The following is a 27,123-nucleotide window of genomic DNA, read 5'->3' as shown; positions in this document are numbered from 1 at the left end:
CCTGAGCTCTGTGTTTGGCGTTGGGCACTTTGTGTTGGAAGTAGCTATGCAATGCTGGGGGAGGGCAGGGAAAGATGAGGGACAACTTTTGGATCAGAAGATGATACCGTAGCCCAAGAACACAGGACAAACCTCGATGTTCCCCTTAGTACACTTACAACAGCACGCTGAGAGCACAATGGTTGCTAAAGCATTTTATTCATTGAGACCCTTCCAGGAAAAAGGCGTCTTGATTCAGTAGAGATCAGTGGCACGTCTCAAAGAGCCGACTCTGCCACTCATAGCGCCCCACTCGCTGAATCTCCGGTACTGCCCTGGCCTCAGCAGGTATTGGCGGCCTCTGTAATTCGGCAATTCGTAAAGGATCCAGTACCCCTCCAGCACAGAACAAGAGAGCATCTCGGGGGAGCGTAGCTGGTCCATGACTTGCGGAGAGTCCTCAGTTAACTCGACCATGTTGCCTCTGTGATCCTCCTTGTCATAGATCTTTATCCTGTAGGTGCCCCTGTGCTGTGACAGAAAATGAGACAGGCTAATAGAGTGACTGCAGCAGGCTGGCTGCCTGTGATCCTGGGCCCTGAGTCAGTCCTGTGCACTGCTCTAGCGATGCAAATGGCGCTTAAAGCTGCCTCTGCTCCCCAGAGGACGGGAATCCTTGAATGCTGCAAAGGCAGCACATCCACCCATTTGAGCCTATGTGAGCCGTGACTCCCAACCATAGGCTACACTAAGTTCTTCTGGGGGGCGTTTCAGGCTTCAGCAGCCCCAGAATCAAGGAAACAGAAAAGTGAGTTTGTTATAAAGAGTCACAGAAAATATTGGGCCCAATTCTCCCCTCACACTGGTGTAACTGTGGGCCTCAGGGAGTTACTCCTTATTTTACACCAGTGTGAGGGGAGTGGGCCCAGTGTATCTCCAAATCCCCAGAACTTACGGATACATTTTCCCTTCAAAGTATGTTGTTGTTCACTGTCCATATTCCTAACCACAGAACAGCTGTACCCACACCCTTAACAAGCAGTAGTAGTGGAAGCTTTCCTATCCTATCCCTGCAATGAGCCCCAGCCATCCTGGAGGGATGACCACTAGGAGGACGAAAGCAGTTCTCGTTTTCAGGCCTTGGTAGCTAAGCTGAAAATGATCAAGCAAGTGCCTTATAACGGTGGTTTGGGCAATGTTGCCATTTTTTAAAAGCAAAATCGAACTCACAGACGGGATCATTCGGCAGGACTTAATGGAGGTGCTGAAGCCCTCAGACTGCATGTCAGGATAATCCCCCCGTTTCAGAAAGAACTGCTGTCCCTGGAAGTTGGGACGTTCATAGAGCATGAAGCAGCCACTTTCCACGCGGACGGAGTTACAGCGGCTGAGCTGACTTTGAAAATCTGGCCGGTCGCTGCTGCACTCAATGGAGCGGCCCTGGAAGTTTCTGTCCTCGAAAAGAGTGATCTAGTGCGAGAAACAAACGGCAGAGTTTTCAGTAACATCCTATACAGTGTGATTGCGTCCTGGCATTCCAATTTCTCTCCGTCCAGCACACTAAGCCTGAAGTGTCTGGGCCTTACATTTTACTCACAGTGATGATAAATTGATATACTCCTGTGACTTCAGTGGAATTGATCCTCATTTACACAAGTGTAAGCGAAAGCAGAATTGGGCTCTGAGAGATTAATATCCAGGGACTAATAGAGGCCGTAGGTCCCCTAGCCCTGCATTCTTGATTCTCCTCTCCTACTGGTATAGACCTGGAGTAACTCCTTTGACAATAAGAGACTAACTCTGGTGTAAATGAGAGGAGAATCAGGTCCCTGGCTTCAGACTGACATAGCAAACAATCCAGTCCAGACAAGTTTCTCTTACCTTTTCCATCATAGCTGGATTCAGGCTGCAAGCCATAGCACTGCAGCTGGGCAACTGCCTTTTTATACCTCACAACCAGTGCTAAGTGTGCACACGTTAACAAAAGTCTTTTCTCTGTTCATAGAGCCGACTCATGACTCTGGGGTCTCATTCACTCTTTTTACTAATGTCCCTAGGTTTTGTGTTGTGGGGAACAGATTTTATTCCTATTGTTACCAGTGAGCAGTTCTGGGTCCTGGATCTGTCAGCACAGCCATTTTTACATTGAAGACAACATAGTTCAGGAAAAGGGAGAAACTTCTGGCCGAGTGACAGAGGGGACTGGATGTTGATGCCATCACAATCCTTTTCTATAGCTTCTCTGCAGTTACATTGTTATTAGTGATGCAGAAGTGGTACAATAAAGACAGAAGAGGGGCCAAACACCAAAATAGAAAGAAGGGAGATAAAAACAGAAATGTGTATGTCAAAAAAAAAAAAAGTCAAAAGGGCTTAGGTAAACATCACACTTTTTTTGCCATTCAATAGCTTTGTGGTCAGCGGTATGGAGTCTGGAACATCCTCCTGCGAGACCAGCATGACAAGAACACCTGTTCAGTACGTGTGCAGAGTCTATCCTCACCTGCAGCCACACAGGGCTGTTCTGAGTCTCCAGGTGTGGTCATTTCCAGCACACCTCATCACCCCACATCTCAAATGGTTGAGTTTGCATCATACATAGTGTGGGAGCCCAAGGCCAGGCAGTATTCCATCAGGCTGAACGAGCCGAAAGAGTTTCTTGGGCCTTGTCTACACTTCAGAGTTCTGTTGACAAAAGTTAGGCCCTTTAATTAAAGCGCTTCCATTAAATCACTGTTGCATGTCCTCATTATGGTCCTTGTGTTGGCAGAGCCCATCCACATTAGCAGCTCTCGCATCGATACAGAGGAGTGCACTGTGGGTAGTTATCCAATTGTGCAACTGGCCCTGGGGTTTTGGGAAGGGTTCACAATGCCTCATGGGGTAGGTACAACATCACATGATGCAGGTTTCTCAATCCCGTCGTTCCATGGGCAGCCTACTAGATTGCCAGAAGTGTATGTGGGGCAGGATGGGGAGAGTGTGTGACAGGGACTGTGTGTGTGTGTGAGAGAGAGAGAGACAGAAACAGTGTGGGTGTTGGGGAGGTGTGTGAGAGATTGTGTGTGGCGGGGCGGAGTGTGTGTTTGGGGAGAATGTGTTGGCATGCTGCCGATCTAAGTTCAGACAGCAGCCTGAGCAACCAGTCCTGCGGGTGGGGGACACCTCCCCCCACACATCAGTCCCTGGCTCTGCACAACACAGCAATCTTCCTCCCCTCCCACCCCGGCAGAAGCAGCTTGCTCTGCCTGCCTGCCAATTCCACATTAATGGTTCTGTGATTCCCTCTGAGTTCTCCCATAGCCTCCTCAGCTCCCGGGAGCGGCATCTTCAGCAGCTCTGTGAGCTCTCCATGCTGAGGAATGTCAAAGCTTGCACATGGCTGCAGGGCAGCCGAGTTCAAAACAGTGAGCAAAGCGGTCATTGTGGGGTACTGGGGGAGGCCAGTTATGGCAACATAACGAATGGCAGCATCTACACTGACGCTTTGTCACTTTAACTTTGCTCCAAAAAGCTCCATGCCTCTCATCGAGTTGGTTATATTTTATCGGCAAAACGATAGAGATTTGCCACCAAAAGTAGCTTTGTGGGGTGGACACACATGCGCTGTTTTGTTGGCAAAAGCTGCCTTTTGCCGACAAAGCTGTATAGTGTAGACAAGGCCTTAGAGAGGGAGCAGCTCGTTCCCATTCTGCTCACCACAGTGTGATGGTGTCCGCCGTGGACCTAGTCAGTAGCATAGTCCAGACTGGTGTTCTGCTGATGCCTTAGAGACAAGGCACTTCCTGTCAATGGCTCCAGAAGTGGGGGAGCCAGAGGACCATGCCCCCTACTTTTTAACTTTGGGGTAATTTCGGAGGACAGGTGGTGCTGTTGCTCACCAAACTGCAAGCTTCGGGGAGGTGCAGAGCGCATAGGTGGGAGCTGCGCTATGTGGCGGGGAGAGCATGTGGTAACATGTTATTCCTTGGGAAATTAGAATATAAAATATTAGTCTTGCTACAGAAATCATTTTCCAGCTATTGTGGAGTAACTTTTCTTTTATAATGGTGTCTTATGGGTACAGCATAATATTGGATTGAACCTATGGTCCTGTCTATATAGGGTTGTTTTTGCACTGCTGCAGTATGTTTGACTTTAGAGGTTTTTGCGGGTACAATTAGATTGATGTAGTTGGACTGGTGCAAATTTTCCTTATCTAGATAAGCCCAGAATGTCAAGTTCTGAATTGATTTGAAGTTGGTTACCAGTTAATGCCAATGTCATATATAAAGCTTTTCCTCAATAGATCGCAAAATGCTCCACTGTCTTTAATGTATTTATTCTCAAAAGACCCTTGTGAGGTAGGTGTTGTGATTTTCTCTGAGACCTCTTTCCTCTCTTCTTCCCTACAACTCAGTTCAACTCCATGCTTTGTCATTCAGTTATCTTTATTTGGCATGCAGCAACACTTAACTGAGTTGATGAAACTCAAATGTGAGGTGGTGGTGCATGTAGTGTGACAGTCTGTACCCCCATTTGTACTCCTTTTATTGGACCATGATAAAATTCATACAAAGCATGCCGTGTGAGGTATCATTCAAAAACTCATAATTTGCTGATCGTCATTGTCCTTGTAAAATATGTGTGGCAGCATTGTATGTAAAGTTTTAAGATTCTATTGTGTTATGTTAATAACAGCAGCCACAAACCACTTCTTCAGAGACAAAAGCCAAACTGACGCCTCAGCCAGGTGTCAACAAGATCAAATGGACAATCACCTGGTTAAGTGGCCATTCTTTGGCAGGAAAAAGGGTGTGAGTGAAAATCTATATTTTGACAAAGGACGAGCGTGAGACTTTGTCTTCTGGATCTCAGCTGGAGATGGAGAGGGAACTGTAAAGGGGGGAACAGACACCCCAAAATACTTCTCACTTTCTCTCTGCTCACAGCATCAACAAGACCTGAAGGACAAGGAAAGTGACACTGGATTGGGGCAGGGGTCCAGACTGAAATGGAATCCAGCCAGTAAGACTGCTAACGTATGTAGTGAGAGAGACCTTTGCTTTGAATTCATTTAGCTCAGGGGTAGGCTAAATACCCCTATGGCACGCGTGCCGAAGGTGGCATGCGAGCTGATTTTCAGTGGCACTCACACTGCCCGGGTCCCGGCCACCGGTCCAGGGGGCTCTGCATTTTAATTTAATTTTAAATGACGCTTCTTAAACATTTTTAAAACCTTATTTACTTTACATACAACAATATTTTAGTTATATATTATAGACATAGAAAGAGACCTTCTAAAAACGTTAAAATGTATTACTGGCACGCGAAACCTTAAATTAGAGTGAATAAATGAAGACTCGGCACACCACTTCTGAAAGGTTGCTGACCCCTGATTTAGCTTATTAAGTTTTTCTTTTTATTTCTTTGTAACCAATTCTGACTTTTATGCCTCCTTATTTATAATCACTTAAAATCTATTTTTCTTTAGTTCTTTTGTTTTACCTAAACCAGTGTGTTTGCACTGAAGTGTTTGGGGAAACTCCATTTGGGATAACAGGGTCACTTACAAGTTTAAACTAGTGTAAATGGTGGATTCTTTGTAACATGAAGTCTTTAAATCATGATTTGAGGACTTCAGTAACTCAGCCAGAGGTTATGTGTCCATTGTCTAGTACAGGAGTGGGTGGGTAAGGTTCTGTGACCTGCAATGTGAAGATCAGACTAGATGATCATGATGGTTCCTTCTGATCTTGAAGTCTGAGTCTCTGTCCACTTTGTCAAACTGTCATTTAGCATTTGCCACATAGTTCTGAGTTTGATTTCCCTTTTATTGGCAGCCTGATATTTGTTCAGAGCCCACTAGTCTAGCATTAATTTAAGTCCAGAACAAAGATAAGCTTAGAGTGAGATTTTTTTCTTTTATCAGCACAATGATAGCTTCTGTTAATTTTCCATACTGAGCTGACTGACATTTCTAGTTGTACTGTAAAGTGTTTGACCATTTTGTTTTTCACTTTTATCGCTGCTAAACCTGTTTTATGCCAATCAGACAGCTGGTCTGGAGGGAGCCTCATAACCTGGAGGGGGTGATTGTGGTGCCCTAGCCAGACGGCTGAGTCATGAAGTCACACAGAGCACCCTGAGTCATGAAGAGAGAGAGCGACATGGGTCACAGCATGAGTACCCAATGGAAGGGGGCATTTGCTCCCAGAAGTGGGAGCAAGGGCCCTCTAGCCTCGGGGACAACAGGGGTCATTTGACCCTCATACCTTGAGCTGAAGGGATAGAGGTAGGTTAGCTCCCAAGACTCGCCCTTGAGCCTGGGTGTATCTCTTTGGATGGGTGAACTGGGACAGGGGTGCTCTTCTTTTCCTGCCTCTCACAGTCCTCTGTTGGGCTGGTGTAGGTGGGTTCTGCAGTTAACCCCACACTGAGGTGCATGGGGCTGTTCAGCCCTCTCAGAGCTATTGTTTCAGGCTGGCTGCAGACTTGGGTAGACATCTCTGAATTGGTTCCACCTGGGACATATTTTTAAGCTTTGCTTCACACCCCCCTGGGACAGACACCTCAGCTTTCGTTACACACTGGAAGTGGCAGTGTAATCTGATGATTCCAGGATCTGGAGCCCTTGACCCAGACCTGTGGTGCCTATGGCTAGTTAATCCTGCCCAGCCCTGGATCAGTGCTCAGGTAACTCTGGCATGAGCCTTGGCACCTGGCTAGGGAGATAGGCATGATAGGTGCTGCTTCTCGGCTGGCAGAGGGTTGTGGCTGATTCCTGCCATCAGCTGGGTGCCCAGCTCTGCCTGCTCCATGCCTGGTGGCTGAAGGGGGTCTGGCTTCTGCTTCCTGGTGCTGCTCCTAGGTATCTGCCCAGGGAGTGAAGACTGGAGCTCAGCCCAGGGCCTCTCTAGCCCTGGCTCCAAGTCTCTGGCCAGGGGTGGGCTGAAGGATTATGATCTACACTACAGCTGTATGGTTACAGTCCCCCTGTCCTCCTCTCTATGGTCCAAGTCCTGCATGTTTCACTCTGTGGTTCAGCTTTTACTGTGTGCCCTGCACTGTATTTGGGTAATGCCCACACAGCCATGGAAGTGGAGTACCCCAAGGGTCGGTCCTGGGACCGGTTTTGTTCAATAATGATCTGGAGGATGGCATGGACTGCACTCTCAGCAACTTTGCAGATGACACTAAACTGGGAGGAGTGGTAGATACGCTGGAGGGTAGGGATAGGATACAGAAGGACCTCGACAAATTAGAGGACTGGGCCAAAAGAAACCTGATGAGGTTCAACAAGGACAAGTGCAGAGTCCTGCACTTAGGATGGAAGAATCCCATTCACTGTTACAGACTAGGGACCGAATGGCTAGGAAGCAGTTCTGCAGAAAAGGACCTAGGGGTTACGTGGACGAGAAGCTGGATATGAGTTGACAGTGTGCCCTTGTTGCCAAGAAGGCTAACGGCATTTTGGGCTGTATAAGCAGGGGCATTGCCAGCAGATCGAGGGATGTGATAATTCCCCTCTATTCAACATTGGTGAGGCCTCATCTGGAGTACTGTGTCCAGTTTTGGGCCCCACACTACCAGAAGGATGTGGAAAAATTGGAAAGAGTCCAGCGAAGGGCAACAAAAATGATTAGGGGTCTGGAGCACATGACTTATGAGGAGAAGCTGAGGGAACTGGGATTGTTTAGTCTGCAGAAGAGAAGAATGAGGGGGGATTTGATAGGTGCTTTCAACTACCTGAAAGGGGGTTCCAAAGAGGATGGATCTAGACTGTTCTCAGTGGTACCTGATGGCAGAACAAGGAGTAATGGTCTCAAGTTGCAGTGGGGGAGGTTTAGGTTGGATATTAGGAAAAACTTTTTCACTGGGAGGGTGGTGAAGCACTGGAATGGGTTCCCTAGGGAGGTGGTGGAATCTCCTTCCTTAGAGGTTTTTGAGACCAGGCTTGACAAAGCCCTGGCTGGGATGATTTAGTTGGGAATTGGTCCAGCTTTGAGCAGGGGGTTGGACTAGATGACCTCCTGAGGTCCCTTCCAACCCTGATATTCTATGATTCTATGAGGGAGTCTTATACTCCTGGTATATCCCGTGGCTACTTTACGTGCCCTGCACTGCATTCTGGGTGAGGCCTGCACAGCCCTGGAGGTGCTCCTGTACTCCCTTGTGCGTCTGCCTAGGCCTGAGCTCTGTGTTTGGAGTTGCGCACTTTGTGTTGGAAGTAGCTATGCAATGCTGGGGAGGGCAGGGAAAGATGAGCGACAACTTTTGGTTCAGAAGATGATACCGTAGCACAAGAACACAGGACAAGCTCAATGTTCCTCTTAGTTAGTACACTTACAGCAGTACGCTGAGAGCACAATGGTTGTTAAAGCATTTTATTCATTGAGACCCTTCCAGGCGAAAGGCGTCTTGATTCAGTAAAGATCAGTGGCACATCGCAAAGAGCTGACTCTGCCAGTCATAGCGCCCCACTCGCTGAATCTCCGGTACTGCCCTGGCCTCAGCAGGTATTGGCGGCCTCTGTAATTCAGCAATTCGTAAAGGATCCAGTGCCCCTCCAGCACAGAACAAGAGAGCATCTCGGGGGAGCGTAGCAGGTCCATGACTTGTGGAGAGTCCTTGGTTAACTCTACCATGTTGCCTCTGTGATCCTCCTTGTCATAGATCTTTATCCTGTAGGTGCCCCTGTGCTGTGACAGAAAATGAGACAAGATAATAGAGTGACCGCAGCAGGCTGGCTGCCTGTGATCCTGGGCCCTGAGTCAGCTCTGTGCACTGCTCCAGTGATGCAAATGGTACTTACAGCTGCCTCTGCTCCCCACAGGAGGGGAATCTTTGAATGCTGCAAAGGCAGCACATCCACCCATTTGACTCAGACCTACACCAGCCATGACCCCCACCCTTGGTGCAGGGACTATGTCTGGGGTGGGGAAGAGGGAGCCCAACCAGACACAAGAGGGTACAGGGCTGCAGTGTACAATGCTAAGAACATAAGAACATAAGAATGGCCGTACTGGGTCAGACCAAAGGTCCATCTAGCCCAGTATCTGTCTACCGACTGTGGCCAATGCCAGGTGCCCCAGAGGGAGTGAACCTAACAGGCAATGATCAAGTGATCTCTCTCCTGCCATCCATCTCCATCCTCTGACAAACAGAGGCTAGGGACACCATTCCTTACCCATCCTGGCTAATAGCCATTTATGGACTTAACCACCATGAATTTATCCAGTTCTCTTTTAAACGCTGTTATAGTCCTAGCCTTCACAACCTCCTCAGGTAAGGAGTTCCACAAGTTGACTGTGTGCTGCATGAAGAAGAACTTCCTTTTATTTGTTTTAAACCTGCTGCCTATTAATTTCATTTGGTGTCCCCTAGTTCTTGTATTACAGGAATAAGTGAATAACTTTTCCTTACCCACTTTCTCCACATCACTCATGATTTTATATACCTCTATCATATCCCCCATTAGTCTCCTCTTTTCCAAGCTGAAGAGTCCTAGCCTCTTTAATCTCCCCTCATATGGGACCCTCTCCAAACCCCTAATCAATTTAGTTGCCCTTTTCTGAACCTTTTCTAGTGCCAGTATATCTTTTTTGAGGTGAGGAGACCACATCTGTACACAGTATTCGAGATGTGGGCATACCATGGATTTATATATGGGCAATAATATATTCTCAGTCTTATTCTCTATCCCCTTTTTAATGATTCCTAACATCCTGTTTGCTTTTTTGACCGCCTCTGCACACTGCGTGGACATCTTCAGAGAACTATCCACGATGACTCCAAGATCTTTTTCCTGACTCGTTGTAGCTAAATTAGCCCCCCATCATATTGTATGTATAGTTGGGGTTATTTTTTCCAATGTGCATTACTTTACATTTATCCACATTAAATTTCATTTGCCATTTTGTTGCCCAATCACTTAGTTTTGTGAGATCTTTTTGAAGTTCTTCACAGTCTGCTTTGGTCTTAACTATCTTGAGCCGGTTAAGTTCTCAGCCAGCACAGTGTTCCCATAGGCCTGGGGTTCTCAATCTTTTTCTTTCTGAGGCCCCGTGATGGGGCGTGCTTGCCCTGTGCTGGTACTGCAAGGGTGAACTCTACTCTTTGGGCCAAGGAGGCCATGCACCCTCAGCCCTGCTGGGCATGCTCCAGATGGAGACCAGGTATAAAAGGAAGCAGACCAGCTCATTCAGGGCTGACTGTCGAGGAGGGAGGACGCCCACTGCAGGCTCCAGCCTGGCAAGTGCTGAGGCCCCAGAAGGCATGAGCAAGAGATGCTGAGACCCAGGACAATGCCCAAGCTCCTGCAGGCACCCAAGCAGTGACAGAGCTGCTGAGAGCCGCAAGGCTGAGGAGCTTATGGACATCAGAGATTCCAGGACCACTACACCAGGGACAGGGTAGGAAATATTTCATGGGGACAAGGCATTGTACTGAGTGCTGTCTGTGTGTTTTGCATGGATTCCCCACTGACTCAGTGGCCAGCAAAATTGCCACTGTCAGGGCTTTGAGCTAGAACCTGGTGGAGCAGGGAGAGCATGGGTCAGGCCAAGCAGCCCTACTGAAGAGGGCCATTATACTGACACTGGGTATAAGGCCATGCAGCCCCGCTGGACAGGGCAGCCCTACTAACTCGGGTCGCTAGACCACACAGCCCAGCTGGACATGGCAGCCCTGCTGACTTGGGCCAAAAGAAGACACAGCCCTGAGTGAGGGCAGCCATGTTGACATTTATCCATAGTCGAAGCTATCCCAAGACCAGGGGTGATCATATAGATTCAGCCTCAGGGCCATAATTACCCTCACCCCATCCCAAGAAGGGACGGGGCATGCTTGCCCCACAAAAGGCCCCCTAACATGCTGTAAAAACTCCATGGCCCCCTGTGCCACAATGACTGTTTTTCTGCATATAAAGACCAGGGCTGGCATTAGAGGGTAGCAAACAGGGCAATTATCCAGGCCCCATTCCACAGGATGCCCTACGAAGCTAAGTTGCTCTGGCTTCGGCTTCAGCTTCAGGCATGAGTGGTGGGGCTCAGGGCGGTGGGGCTTTGGATTTCTGCCCTGCGCCTCAGTGAGTCTAATGTCAGCCCTGCTTAGAAGGCTCCTTGAAACCTGCTCGTGATCCCTTGGATCCCTATTTGAGAACTGCTGGCATAGGCTACACTAAGTTCTGCTGAGGGGTGTTTCACAGCCATTTTTACATTGAAGACAACATAGTTCAGGAAAAAGGAGAAACTTCTGGCTGAGTGACAGAGCGGACTGGATGTGATGGCATCAACAATCCTTTTCTATAGAGTCTCTGCAGTTGCATTACTATTAGTGAATGCACAAGTGGTACAATAAAGATGGAAGCAGGTTCAAAGAATAAAATAGAAAATAGGGAGATAAAAACAGAAATGTGTAAGTCAAAAAAATGTCAAAAGGGCTTAGGTAGACCTCACATGTATTTTAGCCATTCAGTAGCTTTGGGGTCAGCAGTATGGAATCTAGAACGGCCTCCTGAGAGACCAGCATGAGATGAGCAGTATATATGCAGTGTCCACCCCCACCCGCAATGACACAGGGCTGTTCTGAGTCCCCAGGTGTAGTCATTACCTACACACCTCACCACCCCACATCTGAAATGGTTGCGCTTGTACCACAGATATCATGGCAGCCTGAAGGCAGGAGTGATGAGAGAGAAATTTCTTAGGAGGGAGCAGCTCGTTCCCATTCTGCTTGCCACAGTGTCCACCGTGGAGCAGTTGAGTAACATAGCGCAGATAGGCATTCTGATGATGAGTCGGTGGCAAGGCACTGCCTATGTATCTTTGAAAAGTGGCGCTGGTGGTTATATACTGGATTGTGTCGAGAAGGTTCTTTGCTGAACAGACTTTCTGAAGTGGAAGATGATTTTAAAGAAAACAAATTACAGGTTATCAAGAACTGTAATGATATCAAGACCAAACTAATTGGTCTAGAAAGCGACTCTAGACCATGTAACATGAGGATTGTAGTGTCCCTGAGGGAACAGAGAAAGGCAAACCTTCTGAATTTGTCCCTAAATTGTAGGATTTTCCAGTAGCTTTTTATTTTCATATAGAATGGGCATACCGGACCCTTGTCCCCCAGCCAGCTCTCGGTGGTTGGCTTAGAGCGTTTGATTGTGAAGCTCCTGAACTTTACCACTAAGACATTTATACAGTACTGCAAAAATCCAGAGAGAGACATGGAGTGGTTATGGGAAGAACCAGCAATTAAAATACTGCTCTCTCAAGATTATGCCATGATGTGGTGGGAATAAGGGTAGCTTTTAACCAAGTGAAACAATTAGCTAGGAAGTTTATTAACTACCTGGCTAAACTCTATATTAAGAATGGGGATAGTGTCATTCAGTTCCCCTCAGGAGGCAGAAAAATACCTCCAAATTCTGCAAATTCCCCTTTGCAAGACAATGCATCTATGGAATGACCAGTGTGTATTGTTGGGTGTGATTTGTCATACTGTTATAGCTTATTAAAATGTGTGTATGTTAAACCCAATATGTAACTTGTAAGGAGGAATTCAAAATGGAGTCTGAATCACCATTTTGTAAACTCCATCTTGTGACCCCTTAGTGCCCTGTCATCCTGGCCTAGTTACAGCTAGCTCCAACTGGTTTTTCCCGCCACTGGGCGATATCAAGGACAATTTTACCTCAAACTGTTTCCCGCCTTTGCTGGGACTGTACCATGTTTTCCCACCACTAACTGCATAAAAGAACTGTGACCACAGGCAAGTGGCGCAGTCCATCCTAGCGACTGTGCGTATGCAGTTCAGGCCTTCGCAGCATCAGTGCATCCTCGGAGGAGACCATCATTCCCAAAGTGAAAAGATGAAAGAAGAAGCTCCTGTTCCTGGGGCCGACATCACCAGGGGGTTCTCGGTCTGCTTCTCCATCCCGAGTGACACCGTGGGACGCTCCAGTGCTCCTCCTCTGCGGGTTCCAATTACCCAACGAGTGCAGGTCCTGGACTTCGCTGCCACCACAAGAGGGCTCTTGGAAATAATGAGCTAATGAGGGTTTTCTTAGTCAGGGTTTTTATGGTTATTGCCAGGCTGATTTTGTATTTGGGGCCTGAGTGTCATGTTCCTGTTTTAAAAGCTGTCGTTTCACTGTTTTGTGTTGTTTTATATAGTAATTACTCACTCACATTTACGCTTATCTGTTATTTTAACTTTACCTATAGTCAGTCTTTATTTCTCGCACCACACATAGGGAAGCGGGAGGGAGACCTATCTGAGTCCACCGGTGATAGACACGGCAGAGGGCGGGTCTGCTCTTCTGAGTAAAAGGGGCTTGTTTTATTTCTTGATAACCACACCACTATACATGTAGGGGTACTTTGGCTCCCCTTTGAGGTAACAGTATGGAATTTATGTATTGCTCTCTGAAATCTGACATGGTTGCTGTAAATAAGTTGGGCACTAGCTGATATTGATATGTTAGTTTCTTTTCTCTTTTTTTCTATCATTGGGGCTGAAGGGTTAAAACATTATTAACAATTTATAATAATAAAATAATAATTGGAGATATACCTATCTCCTAGAACTGGAAGGGACCTTGAAAGGTCATCGAGTCCAGCCCTCTGCCTTCACTAGCAGGACCAAAGCAATACTTCCTATTGCCTTAAATCATGGGGAAGGAGCATCAATGTAAAATCTATCTATCATCGCTGCTTTATTAGATGTTGCTTCCTGATGAATTAAAGTGTATGAAGGTTCTATTGGTAAGAGATAACTACTATAATTGTAATGTTCAGAGTCCCAGGGGCTGTGAGGATCTCCAGGTTTCACCTGATCTAGCTGCCCCTTTGGTTAAAAAACAGTCCAAAACTACACACTTGATAAACATATTTCTTTTTGATGGAATGGTACTAACATATATTTCTCTCTTCATTATCTTTTTCTGTCTTATTTTAACAATGCCTCTTTAATCCCTCTTTCTGTCTCCATGCTGGGAATGTCCTTCCCCTACCTGTAGAATATGTACTGGGAAGCTACTCTCTACCCCTGGATTATATAACTTTGACTGCTTAGTTATTCAAGAGCTGTTTTCTGTAGGAAAATTTTCAATGTCTCATTTATTCACTAAGTGACTTTATATTTTAACAATGATGGCTCTGAGAACTAAATGTGTGGCCTGAAATATAAAGGGTTTCAGTGACCGTATTCAAAGCAAAAATATATTCAATGATTAGAGAATGCTGCTGGTTCCATGCTCCTGGAGACACACCCGACAAACTTGAAGTTTGTAAACTGAATAGAGATGGGGGTGGGCCTCTCAGTTTGTAGTTGCTTTAAATTCTAAAGTGAGGGGTATTGCTTTACTAATACCTCCCAGGACTATGAAGTTATATGGACGGGTTAAGTGGAGCCAACCCTAAGCATGGGCTGGACCACTTTGCCTTTGGGAAAGGCTTGCAGGGAGCCTGATCCTGGATGATGACTTTAGATCCCACTTGGTGCTCAGTCAGGTCTCCTTTGGCATCAAACCATGCCTTGGTCTTTTACACTTTTCTGTCCTTTCTTACCACCACTCTGTAGCTGGAAAATCTCTATCTGCAAGTCCTGTACTGAGGCTTCTGACAGGGCTTCTGTAGCCAGATAAACTGGAACCAGGTTAATTATATCCTTCCACACTCTCACTGGTCTTCCCATCAGGCCTCATTGGGAGAAAAGGCTGTGAGTTGCATTCCTAGCTCTGATACGCCTTAGTACCAGCGGTAACGCTTCATCCCAATTTCTGCCTGTCGCAGAACCTCTTTTCTTTTTTTTTTTGATGGTCCCATTTATTCGCTCAACCTTTCCTGCTGGCTGGCTGGCTGACAGGGAAGGGGAACCTTTTGTTCTACGTCCAGCTGGGTGTACACTTCTTTGATAACTGACCCCACAAATCAGCTCCCATTGTCTGAGTCAATAACCTTAGGTCCTCCCCACATCTGCAGAACACATTGCTCACCAATTGTTTCGCTCTCATTAGGGTAGTCACATATTTAGTGTGGATGTCACTCTCCTCCCAATCTTCAAAAGCGTTTACAACAACTAGCACATACTTGTTACCCCTTGGTGCTAAGGGCAGCTCCCCGGTACAGTTGATTGGATCTTTCCATGAACTTCTGGGGACCTATCTCAGAAGAACTTCTTTACTTTCTTTGATAGCTAGGTTGTGTCTGGCACAGATAAGAAGCATCTACAGATCCCTTTCCCATTGTTGCCAAACTGTCTCTGTCCTCTGCCTGTTTGGGGTGGGCCCATGCACCCGTAAGAGCAGATCTGTTTGCGTATTTTGTAGCGCCACCCATATTAAACGGTTTTTTGATTTTACTCAGAGGAGTTCTTGCTTTATTACTAAATTACTTCATGTTTTGGCTGGATGCTTGTTCCTAAAGGAGTCCTAACTTCACATCCTGTTTTTGAATGCTTTGTAGCCTCTACAAAGCTATCCTTCCTGACAGGGAGGGATAGCTCAGTGGTTTGAGCATTGGCCTGCTAAACCCAGGGTTATGAGCTTAATGGTTGAGGGGGCTATTTGGGGATTGGTCCTGCTTTGAGCAAGGGGTTGGACTAGATGATCTCTTGAAGTCCCTTCCAACCTTAATATTCTATGATTTTTGCCTTATTGCAATTTGTTGCTGGCCTCAAGTGAAATCTGTTACAGGGATAGTTTTCAAAATGATATCCCATGGCCAGTTGGTCCTGTGTCTGTGGCATTATTGACTGCTAGTTTGTAGTTTTATAGACCAGATTACAGTCTTTTTATAGTTTTATAGACCAGATTACAGTCTTTCTAAAACTGTGAACTCGCACCACTGTCCATGAAGAGAGACTCATCTTACAGTATGTAGCAGTCTTTTTGGATTCAAAGTACCTCTGCTGCTGGTAAGGCTGGGGATTGCTGCATGGCTCCCCCTCCATTAGCCCGGCGAACGCTATGTATGGCTCCCCAGCAAAAGAGAGAAGAACAGCAGCATGGGGTCCTCCCCTCCCAAAAGAATAGGAACAAGGGCCCTCCACCCTCAGGGAGAACAGGGGTCCTTTGTCCCACCTGCCCTGAGATGAAGGGATACGAGTAGGGTAGCTTCCAGGCCTCGCCCTTGAGCCTGGGTGTATCTGCTTGGACGGGTGGACTGGGCCATCAGCATTCTTCTCTTCCTGCCTCCCACAGACCTCTGCTGGGCTGGTGTAGGTGGGTCTTGCAGTTAACCCCACACTGAGGTGCATGGGGCTGTTCAGTCCTCTCAGAGCTATTGTTTCAGGCTGGCTGCAAACTTGGGCAGACGTCTCTGAATTGGTTCCACCTGACTCATGTTTTTAAGGTTCGATTTACACCCCCATGGGACAGAAACAACAGGTTTTGTTACACTCTAGAAGTGCCAGTGTAATCAGATGATTCCAGGAGCTCTGGTGCCTTTGGCTAGTTAATCCTGCCCTGCCCTCGATTAGTGCTCAGGTAACTTTGGTCTGAGGCTTGGCCCCTGGCTGACGGGAGACCTGTGAGCAGCACTGCCTCTGGGTTGGGAGGGGGATGTGACTGATTCCTGCCATCACCTGGGTGCCCAGCTCTGCCTGCTCCATGCCTAGTGGCTGAGGGGGCTCTGGCTGCTGCTCCCTGGTGATGCTCCCAGTGCCATCTGACGAAGAAGCGGGGGCGGGAGATCAGCCCAGAGCCACTCTAGTCCTAGCTCCAAATCTTTGGCCAGGGGTGGGCTGGAGGATTATGATCTAAAGTACACATCTGCAGTTGTCATCCTCTCTATGGGCCGAGCCCTAGATGTTTCAGTTTCTTGCTCAGCCTTCTGCACTGCATTCTCAGTGAGGCCAGCACGGCCCTGGAGGTGCTCCTGAACCCCCTTGTGTGGCTGCCTAGGCCTGAGCCCTATGTTTGGCATTGGGCACTTTGTGTTGGAGGTAGCTATGCAATGCTGGGGGAGGGCGGGGAAAGATGAGGGGCAGCTTTTAGTTCAGAAGATGATACTGTAGCCCAAGAACACAGGACAAGCTTCGATGTTCCCCTTAGTACACTTACAACAGCACGCTGAGAGCACAATGGTTGCTAAAGTATTTTATTCATTGAGACCCTTCCAGGCAAAAGGTGTCTTGATTCAGTAGAGATCAGTGGCACGTCTCAAAGAGCCGACTCTGCCACTCATAGCGCCCCACTCGCTGAATCTCCGGTACTGCCCTGGCCTCAGCAGGTATTGGCGGCCTCTGTAATTCGGCAATTCGTAAAGGATCCAGTACCCCTCCAGCACAGAACAAGAGAGCATCTCTGGGGAGCGTAGCTGGTCCATGACTTGTGGAGTGTCCTCGGTTAACTCTACCATGTTGCCTCTGTGATCCTCCTTCTCATAGATCTTTATCCTGTAGGTGCCCCTGTGCTGTGACAGAAAATGAGACAGGGTAATAGAGTGACTGCAGCCTGTGATCCTGGGCCCTGAGTGCACTGCTCCAGTGATGCAAATGGCACTTACAGCTGCCTCTACTCCCCATAAGAGGGGAATCTTGAATGCTGCAAAGGCAGCACATCCACCCGTATGAGTCGGAGATATGCCAGCCATGACTCCCACCCTTGTTGCAGGGACTATGCCTGGGGTTGGGAGGGAGCCCACCCAGACACAAGAGGGGACAGGGCTGCAGTGTACAACGCTGTCCAGTCCTCAGCCAGCACAGTGCTCCCAGAGGCCTGGGGTTCTCAATCTTTTTCTTTCTGAGGCCCTGTGACGGGCCGTGCATGCCCTGCACTGGTACTGCAAGGGTGAACTCTACTCTTTGGGCCGAGGAGGCCATGCACCCTCGGCCCTGCTGGGCATGCTCTAGCTGGAGACCAGGTATAAATGGGAGCAGCCCAGCTCATTCGGGGCTGACTGCCGAGGGGGGAGGACGCCCACTGCAGGCTCCAGCCCAGCAAGTGCTGAGGCCCCAGAAGGCAGAAGCCGGAGATGCCGAGACCCAGGACCACGCCCAAGCTCCTGCAGGCACCCAAGGAGCGACAGAACTGCTGAGAGCCGCACAGGCTGAGGATCGTATGGACTTTGGAAATGATAAGACCACTACACCATAGACAGGATAGGAAATAGTTCATGGGGACTAAGCATTGTACTGAGTGGTGTCTGTGTGTTTTGGGTGGATTCCTCACTGACCCCAGTGGTCACTGTGATGGCCCTGAGCTGGGATCTGGTGGAGCAGGGAGGGCACGGGTCAGGCTAATCAGCCCTACTGGAGATGGCCATTATACTGACTCTGGCTATTGGGCCATGCAGCCCCTCTGCACAGGGCAGCCCTGCTGACTCGGGCCGCTAGGCCACAGAGCCCTTCTAAACAGGGCAGCCCTGCTGACTCGGGCCACAAGGACACACAGCCCTGAGAGGGGGCAGCAATATTGACATTTATCTGTAGGGCAAGCTATCCCAAAACAAGAGGTGGTTGTACAGATTCAGCCGCAGGGCCATAATTACCTTCACCCCGTCCCAAGAGGGGACGGGGCGCACTTGCCCCACGAGAGGCCCCCTAACATGCTGTAAAAACTCCACAGCCCCCTCTGCCACAACAACTGTTTTTCTGCATATAAAAACCAGGGCTGGCATTAGAGGGTAGCAAGCAGGGAAATTATCCAGGGCCCCGTGCCACAGGGGGCCCTATGAAGCTAAGTTGCTCTGGCTTCAGCTTCAAACACGGGTAGGGTGACCAGACAGCAAATGTGAAAAATCGGGGTGGGGTGGGGTAATAGAAGCCTATATAAGAAAAAGACCCAAAAATCGGGACTGTCTCTATAAAATCAGGACATCTGGTCACCCTAGGCACGGGTGGTGGGGCTCAGGGCGGTGGGGCTTTGCCTTTCTCTCCTGCGCCCCAGAGAGTCTAATGTCGGCCCTGCTTGGAAGGCTCCTTGAAACCTGCTTGTGAATCCCTAGGGGCCCTCAGATCTCTAGTTGAGAACTCTGGCAGAGGCTACACTAAGTTCCGCTGGGGGGCGTTTCAGGCTTCAGCAGCCCCAGAATCAAGAAAACAGAAAAGTGACTTTGTTCTAAAGAGTCACAGAAAATATTGGGCCCAATTCTCCCCTCACACTGGTGTAATTGTGGGCCTTAGGGAGTTACTCCTTATTTTACACCAGTGTGAGAGGAGTGGGCCCAGTGTATCTCCAAATCCCCAGAAGTTACAGAAACATTTTCCCTGCTTAACTCAAAGTATGTCATCATTTACTGTTCATAGAATGAAACACAAGACAGCTGTACCCACACCCTTAACAGGCAGTAGTAGTGGAAGGTATCCTATCCTATCCCTGCAATGTGCCCCAGCCATCCTGGAGGGACGAGCACTAGGAGGAAGAAAGTGGTTCTTGTTTTCAGTTCTTGGTAGCTCGGCTGAAAATGATCAAGCAAGTGCCTTATGACAGTGGCTTAGGCAACATTGCCATTTTTTAAAAGCAAAATCGAACTCACAGACGGGATCATCCGGCAGGACTTAATGGAGGTGCTGAAACCCTCAGACTGCATGTCAGGATAATCCCCCCGTTTCAGAAAGAACTGCTGTCCCTGGAAGTTGGGACGTTCATAGAGCATGAAGCAGCCACTTTCCACACGGACGGAGTTACAGCGGCTGAGCTGACTTTGAAAATCCGGCCGGTCGCTGCTGCACTCAACGGAGCGGCCCTGGAAGTTTCTGTCCTCGAAAAGGATGATCTAATGTGAGAAACAAATGGCAGAATTTTCAATAACATCCTATGCAGTGTGACTGAGTCCTGGTATTCCAATTTCTCTCCATCCAGCACACTAAGCCTGAAGTGTCTGGGCCTTATATTTTACTCATAGTGATGATAAATTGATATACTCCTGTGACTTCAGTGGGATTGATCCTCATTTACACAAGTGTAAGCAAAAGCAGAATTGGGCTCTGAGAGACTAATATCCAGTGACTAATAGAGGCCGTAGGTCCCCTAGCTCTGCATTCTTGATTCTCCTCTCCTACTGGTATAGGCCAAGGATAACGCCTTTGAAATCAACAGACTAACTCTGGTGTAAATGAGAGGAGAATCAGGTCCCTGGCCTCAGACTGACATAGCAAACAATCCTGTCCAGACAGGTTTCTCTTACCTTTTCCATCGTAGCTGGATTCAGGCTACAAGCCATATCACTGCAGCTGGGCAACTGCCTTTTTATACCTCACAACCAGTGCTAAGTGTGCACACGTTAACAAAAGTCTTTTCTCTGTTCATAGAGCCAACTCATGACTCTGGGGTCTCATTCACTCTTTTAACTAGTGTCCATAGGTTTTGTGTAGTGGGGAACAGGTTTTATTCCTATTGTTACCAGTGAGCAGTTCTGGGCCCTGGATCTGTCAGCACAGCCATTTTTACATTGAAGACAACATAGCTTAGGAAAAGGGAGAAACTTCTGGCTGAGTGACAGAGGGGACTGGATGTGATGGCATCAACAATCCTTTTCTATAGAGTCTCTGCAGTTGCATTGTTATTAGTGAATGCAGAAGTGTGCTGTACAATAAAGACGGAAGAGGGTTCAAATGACAAAATGGAAAGTAGGGAGATAAAAACTGAAATGTGTAAGTCAAAAAAAAAAGTCAAAAGGGCTTAGGTAGACCTCACATGTGATTTTTGCCATTCAGTAGCTTTGGGGTCAGCAGTATGGAGTTTGGAACAGCCTCCTGAGAGACCAGCATGAGATGAGCAGTAGGTGTGCAGCATCCATCCCCATCCACAGAGGGCTTTTCTGAGTCCCCAGGTGTGATCATTACCCACACACCTCATCACCCCACATCTGAAATGGTTGTGCTTGTATACGGTGGCCAGACAGCAAGAGTAAAAAATTGGGACGGGGGGTGGGGGTTAATAGGAGCCTATATAAGAAAAAGACCCCCAAATCAGGACTGTCCCTATAAAATCGGGATATCTGGTCACCCTAAGCTTGTACCACAGATAACGTGGGAGCCTGAAGGCAAGAGGTCTCACATGAGACTGAGGCCTGGTCTACACTAGGAGTTTATGTCTAATTTAGCAGCGTTAATTCGATTTAACCGAGCAACCGTCCACACCAGGATGCTAATTAGTTCGACCTAGAGGGCTCTTTAGTTCGAATTCGGTACTCCACCCTGACAAGGGGAGTAGCGCTAAATTCGACATGGCTATGTCGAATTAGGCTAGGTGTGGATGCAAATCGAACTTAGTAGCTCCGGGACCTATCCCACAGTGCACCACTGTGTTGACGCTCTGGACAGCAGTCCGAGCTCAGATGTTCTGATTAGCCATACAGGAAAAGCCCCAGGAAAATTTGAATTCCTTTTCCTGTCTGGCCAGTTTGAATCTCAATTCCTGGTTGGACATCGGGGCGAGCTCAGCAGCACTGGCAGCGATGCAGAGCTCTCCAGCAGAGGAGTCCATGCAATCTCAGAGTAGAAAGAGGGCCCCAGCATGGACTGACCGGGAAGTCTTGGATCTGATCGCTGTGTGGGGCGATGAGTCTGTGCTTTCGGAGCTGCGCTCCAAAAAACGGAATGCAGAGACCTATGAGAAGGTCTCCAAAGCCATGGCACTCAGAGGATACAGCAAGGATGCAACGCAGTGCCGCGTGAAAATCAAGGACCTGAGACAAGGCTACCAAAAAATCAAAGCGGCAAACGGACGCTCCGGAGCCCAGCCCCAGACATGCCGCTTCTACGAGGCACTGCATGCCATTCTCGGTGGGTCTGCCACCACTGCCCCACCAGTGACCGTGGACTCTGAGGATGGGATAGTGTCGATGGGCAGTTTCTCGGCGATGTTCGCGGATGGGGAAGATGAGGAAGGGTTTGTGGAGGACGAGGCAGGCGACAGCGCTTACAATACTGCTTTCCCCGACAGCCAGGATCTCTTCATCAGCCTCACAGAGATCCCCTACCAACCCTCCCCGGCCGTTAACCCGGACTCTGAATCAGGGGAAGGATCAGTCGGTAAGTGCTATAAACATGTAAACATTTATTTTTTTAAAAACAGGAATAAAAACTATATAAAAAGAAGGTCAATACATAAAGGGATCGAACAGAAATCCTCTTGGGACAGTTCCACGAAGCTCTCGTAGAGGTACTCGAAAAGCCTCCGCAGGAGGTTCCTGGGGAGAGGTGCCTTATTGGGTGCTCCGTGGAAGCACACTCTTCCGCGCCAGGCCATCCTGAGGTACAGTGGGAGCATTGCCTCGACCAGCATGGCAGCATAGGGCCCTGGTCTGTGCAGGGATTCACGCAGCATGCGCTCTCTGTCTCTCCTAGTGACCCACCTCAGGGTGATCTCGCTCGGCGACTGCTGCATCTAATTAGGGGAATTACTGTAATGTTACTATTGTGAATGCTTGACTTTTCCTTTGCATAACAATGACCGTCGTTTAACAGCCACGTGGTGGAGGCTGCAGAGGAAAAGCATACAGGGATCTTTCCCGGGGACAGCTGCGAGGGGCTGGAACAGGGTCAGACTTTATGCTTTCCAGATTGCCTGCAGCAGGAGGGCACTGCTATCCATTAACTGTTAAGCAGCCTAAAGTTTACGGCTTACCAGGCCTGGCTGCTACACGGATTCTGCTGTCCTGCCCCGCTTGTCCGATCTCCAGTGCAAGACCCCAGGCAATGAAAGTGAATGCCGAAAATTCAAACTTGTCCTGAGAGCACATGAGATAGGTGCCCTGTATGGTCTTGTTCACAGAAACTGAGTAGACTGTGTTCAGTGTTCGCAAACATGTATCTTTGCAAGGTGTGACGGGGCGGGACAGCCCCACACTGGTACAGCAGGGGTTAACCCTTCTTTGCTAGCAGAGGAAGCCACACCCAGGAAGCTCTGCTGGGCATGCTCCAACTGGCAGACTGGTATAAAAGCCTGCAGGTCTGCTCAGTCTGGGCTGGCCACCGGGGGAGAAGGACGCAGACCGTCAGCTCCTGCAGAGGGAGAGCCAGTGAGCCTGGACCGGGGCGTCAGCCGAGCTGAGGCCGTACCGGAGACCCTGGGGAGGGACGCCTGCCGCGAGGGACCTACGGGGGAACCGCTCCCACAACGCCGACGTCCGGCTAGACAGGGTAGGAAGTGACCCAGGGTGATTGTCGGGACTGACAGCCTTAAAGCTGCAGTACCGCTCGGCGTGTTGCGGGCGGATCCCCGCCGAGCGGGTGGCAAGGAAAGCTTGCCACAATCAGGGCCCTGGGTCGGGGCTCGGTGGAGAGGGCGGGCCCGAGTCCCCCTACCCCACCCCTTAAACCCCGCTCCGACGGGGGTGTTTATGGACTCCGGCCGCTAGGCCATGCTACCCCGCTCACACGGGGGTGTTTATGGACTCCGGCCGCTAGGCCGCGCTACCCCGCTCCGAAGGGGGTGTTTGTGGACTCTGGCCACTAGGCCACGCTACCCCGCTCCGAAGGGGGTGTTTGTGGACTCTGGCCGCTAGGCCGCGCTACCCCGCTCCGAAGGGGGTGTTTATGGACTCCGGCCGCTAGGCCGTAATACGCCGGCTACCAGGGGCTGACCGACGGACAAGGGAGTGGCGTGACGCTAGGCCCCCAGCTCGCCCCTGCCCCTAGGGGGTGCTGGGGTACCAGACCCGTCACACAAGGAAATCACTTCCTTTTTCCCATCACACAGCTGTGGCTCTTTCCCGAACTGCCCCGGCATCCCCCTCACAGAGGCTGGCGCACATTAGGCGGCGAAATAAAAAGACTCGGGATGAGATGTTCGCTGAACTGATGGCCTGCTCCAGAGCCGAGGCGGCCCAGCAGAGCCAGTGGAGGGAGACCCTCTCTCAGCAGCAGCGCTCACACAGCGAACGGGAGGACAGGTGGCGGCAGGAAGACCAGCAGGCGACTCAAACGCTGCTTGGACTAATGAGGGAGCAAACGGACATGCTCCGGCGCCTTGTGGATGTTCTGCAGGACCGCAGGCAGGAGCAGAGAGCCCCCCTAAACTGTATCTGCAACCGCCCTCCCCCGCCACAAAGTCCTGTCCCCCCCCTCACCCAAAATCACAAGAAGGAGGGGCGCTAGGGGCCGTGAAAACTGTCACTCCACCCCAGCAGAGCGCTCATGTACCAAACAGCTCTCATTCCCTAAAGTATGAGAATTGCTTCCCTTCCTGGCTCACCGGATCCAAAATCCCAGTTTCATCCCCCAACTGTGTAGTTGAGTATTAAAAATAGTTTGCTGTTCATTACTGTTTCCATCATGTTTCTTTGCAGAAGACTTTGTGTGAAGGGGAGATAGGGGTTTGTTAATTGCATAGGACAGCCACCATTACCAGGGTACAGACATGGGGGCAGGATCAACAGCAGGTCACACACAGAGTGCAGTCACTAGGCACCCGGGTCACTCTGGGAGGTGTCTGCTGCCCCAGGTCAGCCTGGGAGGTGTATGCTGCCCCAGGGTCCGAGCGCCTGGCATCCACAAATGGCAAGGCAGGCTGCCCTTACCATGCCCTTCCACCCTAGCCATGAACCTCTCCGATGCCCTGAGCCCCAGCCAGAGCCATCATCCCCCTACACCTACTCACCCTTCCCACACACCCCTCACCCCTTCCTGCAAACCCACCCCTTCCTGCACACCCTCCTGTAACCGTCCTCCCCCCAGAGACCGCTGTAGGAGCAGGAGCCTGTCAGTCCTCGAGTGTAGAAGCGGTCTGTACATCACTGCACACCGTACCCACCACAGTCTGCGTCCCTGTTTGAACCCTTTAACGCGAATTCGTTAGTAAAGAAAACTTTGTGAATTAAAAATGTTCCAATAACTTTATTTTTAAACGTCTGTTGGAAGGGGGGAAACCTGGTGAACGGGGTATGTAACCGCTGAAAAAAGTCAATAGTAACTGAAACAGGGGCAGGTTCAGCTTCTCTGTAAAGAGACTGGACAGTCATAGGTTACCCGGCTCTCTGAGGAACCTAGCTTTCAAAGCCTCCCAGATGCACAGCGCTTCCCGCTGGGCTCTTCTAATGGCACGGGTGTCTGGTTGAGCGTAATCAGCAGCCAGGCGATTTGCCTCAACCTCCCATCCCGCCATAAAGGTCTCCCCCTTGCTCTCACAGAGATTGTGGAGCACACAGCAAGCTGCAATAACAATGGGGATATTGGTTTCGCTGAGATCCGAGCGAGTCAGTAAGCTCCTCCATCTCCCTTTGAGACGTCCGAAAGCACACTCCACCACCATTCTGCACTTGCTCAGCCGGTAGTTGAAGAGCTCCTTGTCACTGTCCAGGGCGCCTGTATAGGGCTTCATGAGCCAGGGCATTAGCGGGTAGGCTGGGTCCCCGAGGATCACTGTAGGCATCTCCACATCCCCAACACTTATTTTGTGGTCCGGGAAGAAACTACCTTCCTGCAGGCGTCTAAACAGACAAGAGTTCCTGAAAACACGTGTGTCATGAACCTTGCCCTGCCACCCGACGTAGATGTTGGTAAAACGTCCCCTATGGTCCACCAGTGCTTGCAGCACCATTGAAAAGTAGCCCTTTCGGTTAATATACTGGCTGGCCTGGTGGGCTGATCCCAGGATAGGGATGTGAGTGCCATCTATAGCCCCACCGCAGTTTGGGAATCCCATTGCGGCGAAGCCATCTATGACGACCTGGACGTTTCCCAGGGTCACTACCTTTGAGAGCAGGAGTTCAACGATTGCGTTGGCTACTTGCATCACAGCAACCCCCACGGTAGATTTGCCCACGCCAAAGTGGTTCGCTACTGACCGGTAGCTGTCTGGCGTGGCAAGTTTCCAGAGGGCTATGGCCACTCGCTTCTGCACAGTCAGGGCTGCTCGCATCCGGGTGTCCTGGCGCTTCAGGGCAGGGGACAGCAAGTCACACAGTTCAAGGAAAGTGCCCTTACAGTGGCTGCGAAACTTCAGGATGCGTGATTCATCCCAGACCTGCAACACTATGCGGTCCCACCAGTCCGTGCTTGTTTCCCGGGCCCAGAATCGCCGTCCCATAGCATGAAAGTGACCCATTGCCACCATGATCTCCGTGGCGCGGGATCCCGTGCTTTGTGAGAGGTCTGTGCCACTCTCACACTTCATGTCCTCACCGCGCTGCCGGAGCCTCCTCGCCCGATTTCTCAGCAGCTGACTGTGGAAGAGGTGGACGATAAGGTGCGAGGAGTTGACAACGGCCATAAGTGCAGCGATGATCGCAGTGGGCTCCATGCTCGCAGTGCTGTGGCGTCCGCGCTGTCACTGACCAGAAAAGTGCGGTAACAGATTTCCCGCCGGCGCTTTCAGAGAGAGAGGGCGGGAGTGACGGTTGAATGACGACAGTTACCCAAAACCACCCTCGACACATTTTTCCCCCAGCAGGCATTGGGGGCTCTACCTAGCATTCCAATGGGAAGCGGGGACTGCGGGAACTTGTGGGATAGCTGCCCAGAATGCACCGCTTCCAATGTCGACGCTTGCCCCGTTAGTGTGGACTCACAAAGTCGAATTAGTGTCCTTAGTGTGGATACACAAATTCGAATTCATAAGGTCGAATCCACAAATTCGACCTAAGTTAAATCGAACTACTCTTGTAGTGTAGACATACCCTGAGTGATGAGAGAGTAATTTAGCTCATTTCTATTCTGCTCACCACAGTGTCACAGCATCCACTGTGGAGCAGTTGAGTAAGGGTACGCTCCCAGGGTAGCACTTTGAAGTGTGAGTGTGGTAGCACGTGAGCACTGGGAGAGAGCTCTCTCATCGCTCCTGGTAATCCACCTCCACGAGGGGATGAGCTCCGGGTGCTCAGAGGCAGCTCCCAGTTCTCAGAGCCTGTCTACACTAGCACTTTAAAGTGCTCAGAATTGCCGTGCACAGGGGGGTGATTATTCACACCCCATAGTCAGCAAGTTAGAGCGCTATAAAATGTAAGTGTAGACAAGCCCTAACATAGTGCAGATAGGCGTTCTAATGATACATTAGTGGCGAGGCACTGCCTATGTATGTATCTTTGAAAAGTGGCGCTGGTGATTATCTCCTGGATTGTGTCAAGGAGGTTCTTTGCTGCAATATTATGCCTGATGTTAGAGGAAAAGATATTAGAGAGGACAGGGAGCTAATCAGTGTTTGTTGGTCCTGTAGTCCCTGTTATTCTCATCATTTGATTCAATAGCACAACAACTAGCATGGTGTGGCAAGAGTTT

General features: G+C 49.5%; 2 protein-coding genes across 4 annotated transcripts; both read right to left on the bottom strand.

Annotated features, from left to right (window-relative positions):
* Positions 1 to 185: 185 nt before the first annotated feature.
* On the bottom strand, positions 186 to 20,110 carry LOC120375078 (gamma-crystallin B-like). 3 transcript variants are annotated; one of them, XM_039495716.1, is made up of 3 exons: positions 20,091 to 20,110; positions 1,210 to 1,449; positions 186 to 510 (listed from the first exon to the last, which is right to left on the bottom strand). In XM_039495716.1, the coding sequence occupies exons 1-3, from the start codon at positions 20,097 to 20,099 to the stop codon at positions 235 to 237; spliced, it is 525 nt and encodes a 174-aa protein (XP_039351650.1). In that variant the 5' UTR covers positions 20,100 to 20,110; the 3' UTR covers positions 186 to 234. The 3 variants fall into 3 exon arrangements, with proteins under 3 accessions (XP_039351650.1, XP_039351651.1, XP_039351649.1); XM_039495717.1 differs by lacking the exon at positions 20,091 to 20,110 and adding an exon at positions 12,541 to 12,631; XM_039495715.1 differs by lacking the exon at positions 20,091 to 20,110 and adding an exon at positions 1,861 to 1,896.
* On the bottom strand, positions 17,051 to 20,126 carry LOC120375077 (gamma-crystallin B-like). Its single transcript, XM_039495714.1, has 3 exons — positions 20,091 to 20,126; positions 19,440 to 19,679; positions 17,051 to 17,375 (listed from the first exon to the last, which is right to left on the bottom strand). The coding sequence occupies exons 1-3, from the start codon at positions 20,124 to 20,126 to the stop codon at positions 17,100 to 17,102; spliced, it is 552 nt and encodes a 183-aa protein (XP_039351648.1). The 3' UTR covers positions 17,051 to 17,099.
* Between the last annotated feature and the right edge of the window lie 6,997 nt (positions 20,127 to 27,123).

The sequence above is a fragment of the Mauremys reevesii genome, linkage group 11 (genome assembly GCF_016161935.1).
Source record: "Mauremys reevesii isolate NIE-2019 linkage group 11, ASM1616193v1, whole genome shotgun sequence".
Classification (NCBI taxonomy): domain Eukaryota; kingdom Metazoa; phylum Chordata; order Testudines; family Geoemydidae; genus Mauremys; species Mauremys reevesii.
This window is presented reverse-complemented; position numbering and strand designations above follow the sequence as displayed.

What these genes read in the sequence shown, in the direction of transcription:
- LOC120375078 (XM_039495715.1), bottom strand. Translation starts at nt 1,896, where the DNA reads ATGGCTTGCAGCCTGAATCCAGCTATGATGGAAAAG. An exon ending in ATCCAGCTATGATGGAAAAG is followed by an intron (nt 1,450 to 1,860) that starts GTAAGAGAAACT and finishes TTCTCGCACTAG; the next exon opens with ATCACTCTTTTCGAGGACAG. An exon ending in CCTGCCGAATGATCCCGTCT is followed by an intron (nt 511 to 1,209) that starts GTGAGTTCGATT and finishes TTTCTGTCACAG; the next exon opens with CACAGGGGCACCTACAGGAT.
- LOC120375077 (XM_039495714.1), bottom strand. Translation starts at nt 20,126, where the DNA reads ATGGCTTGTAGCCTGAATCCAGCTACGATGGAAAAG. An exon ending in ATCCAGCTACGATGGAAAAG is followed by an intron (nt 19,680 to 20,090) that starts GTAAGAGAAACC and finishes TTCTCACATTAG; the next exon opens with ATCATCCTTTTCGAGGACAG. An exon ending in CCTGCCGGATGATCCCGTCT is followed by an intron (nt 17,376 to 19,439) that starts GTGAGTTCGATT and finishes TTTCTGTCACAG; the next exon opens with CACAGGGGCACCTACAGGAT.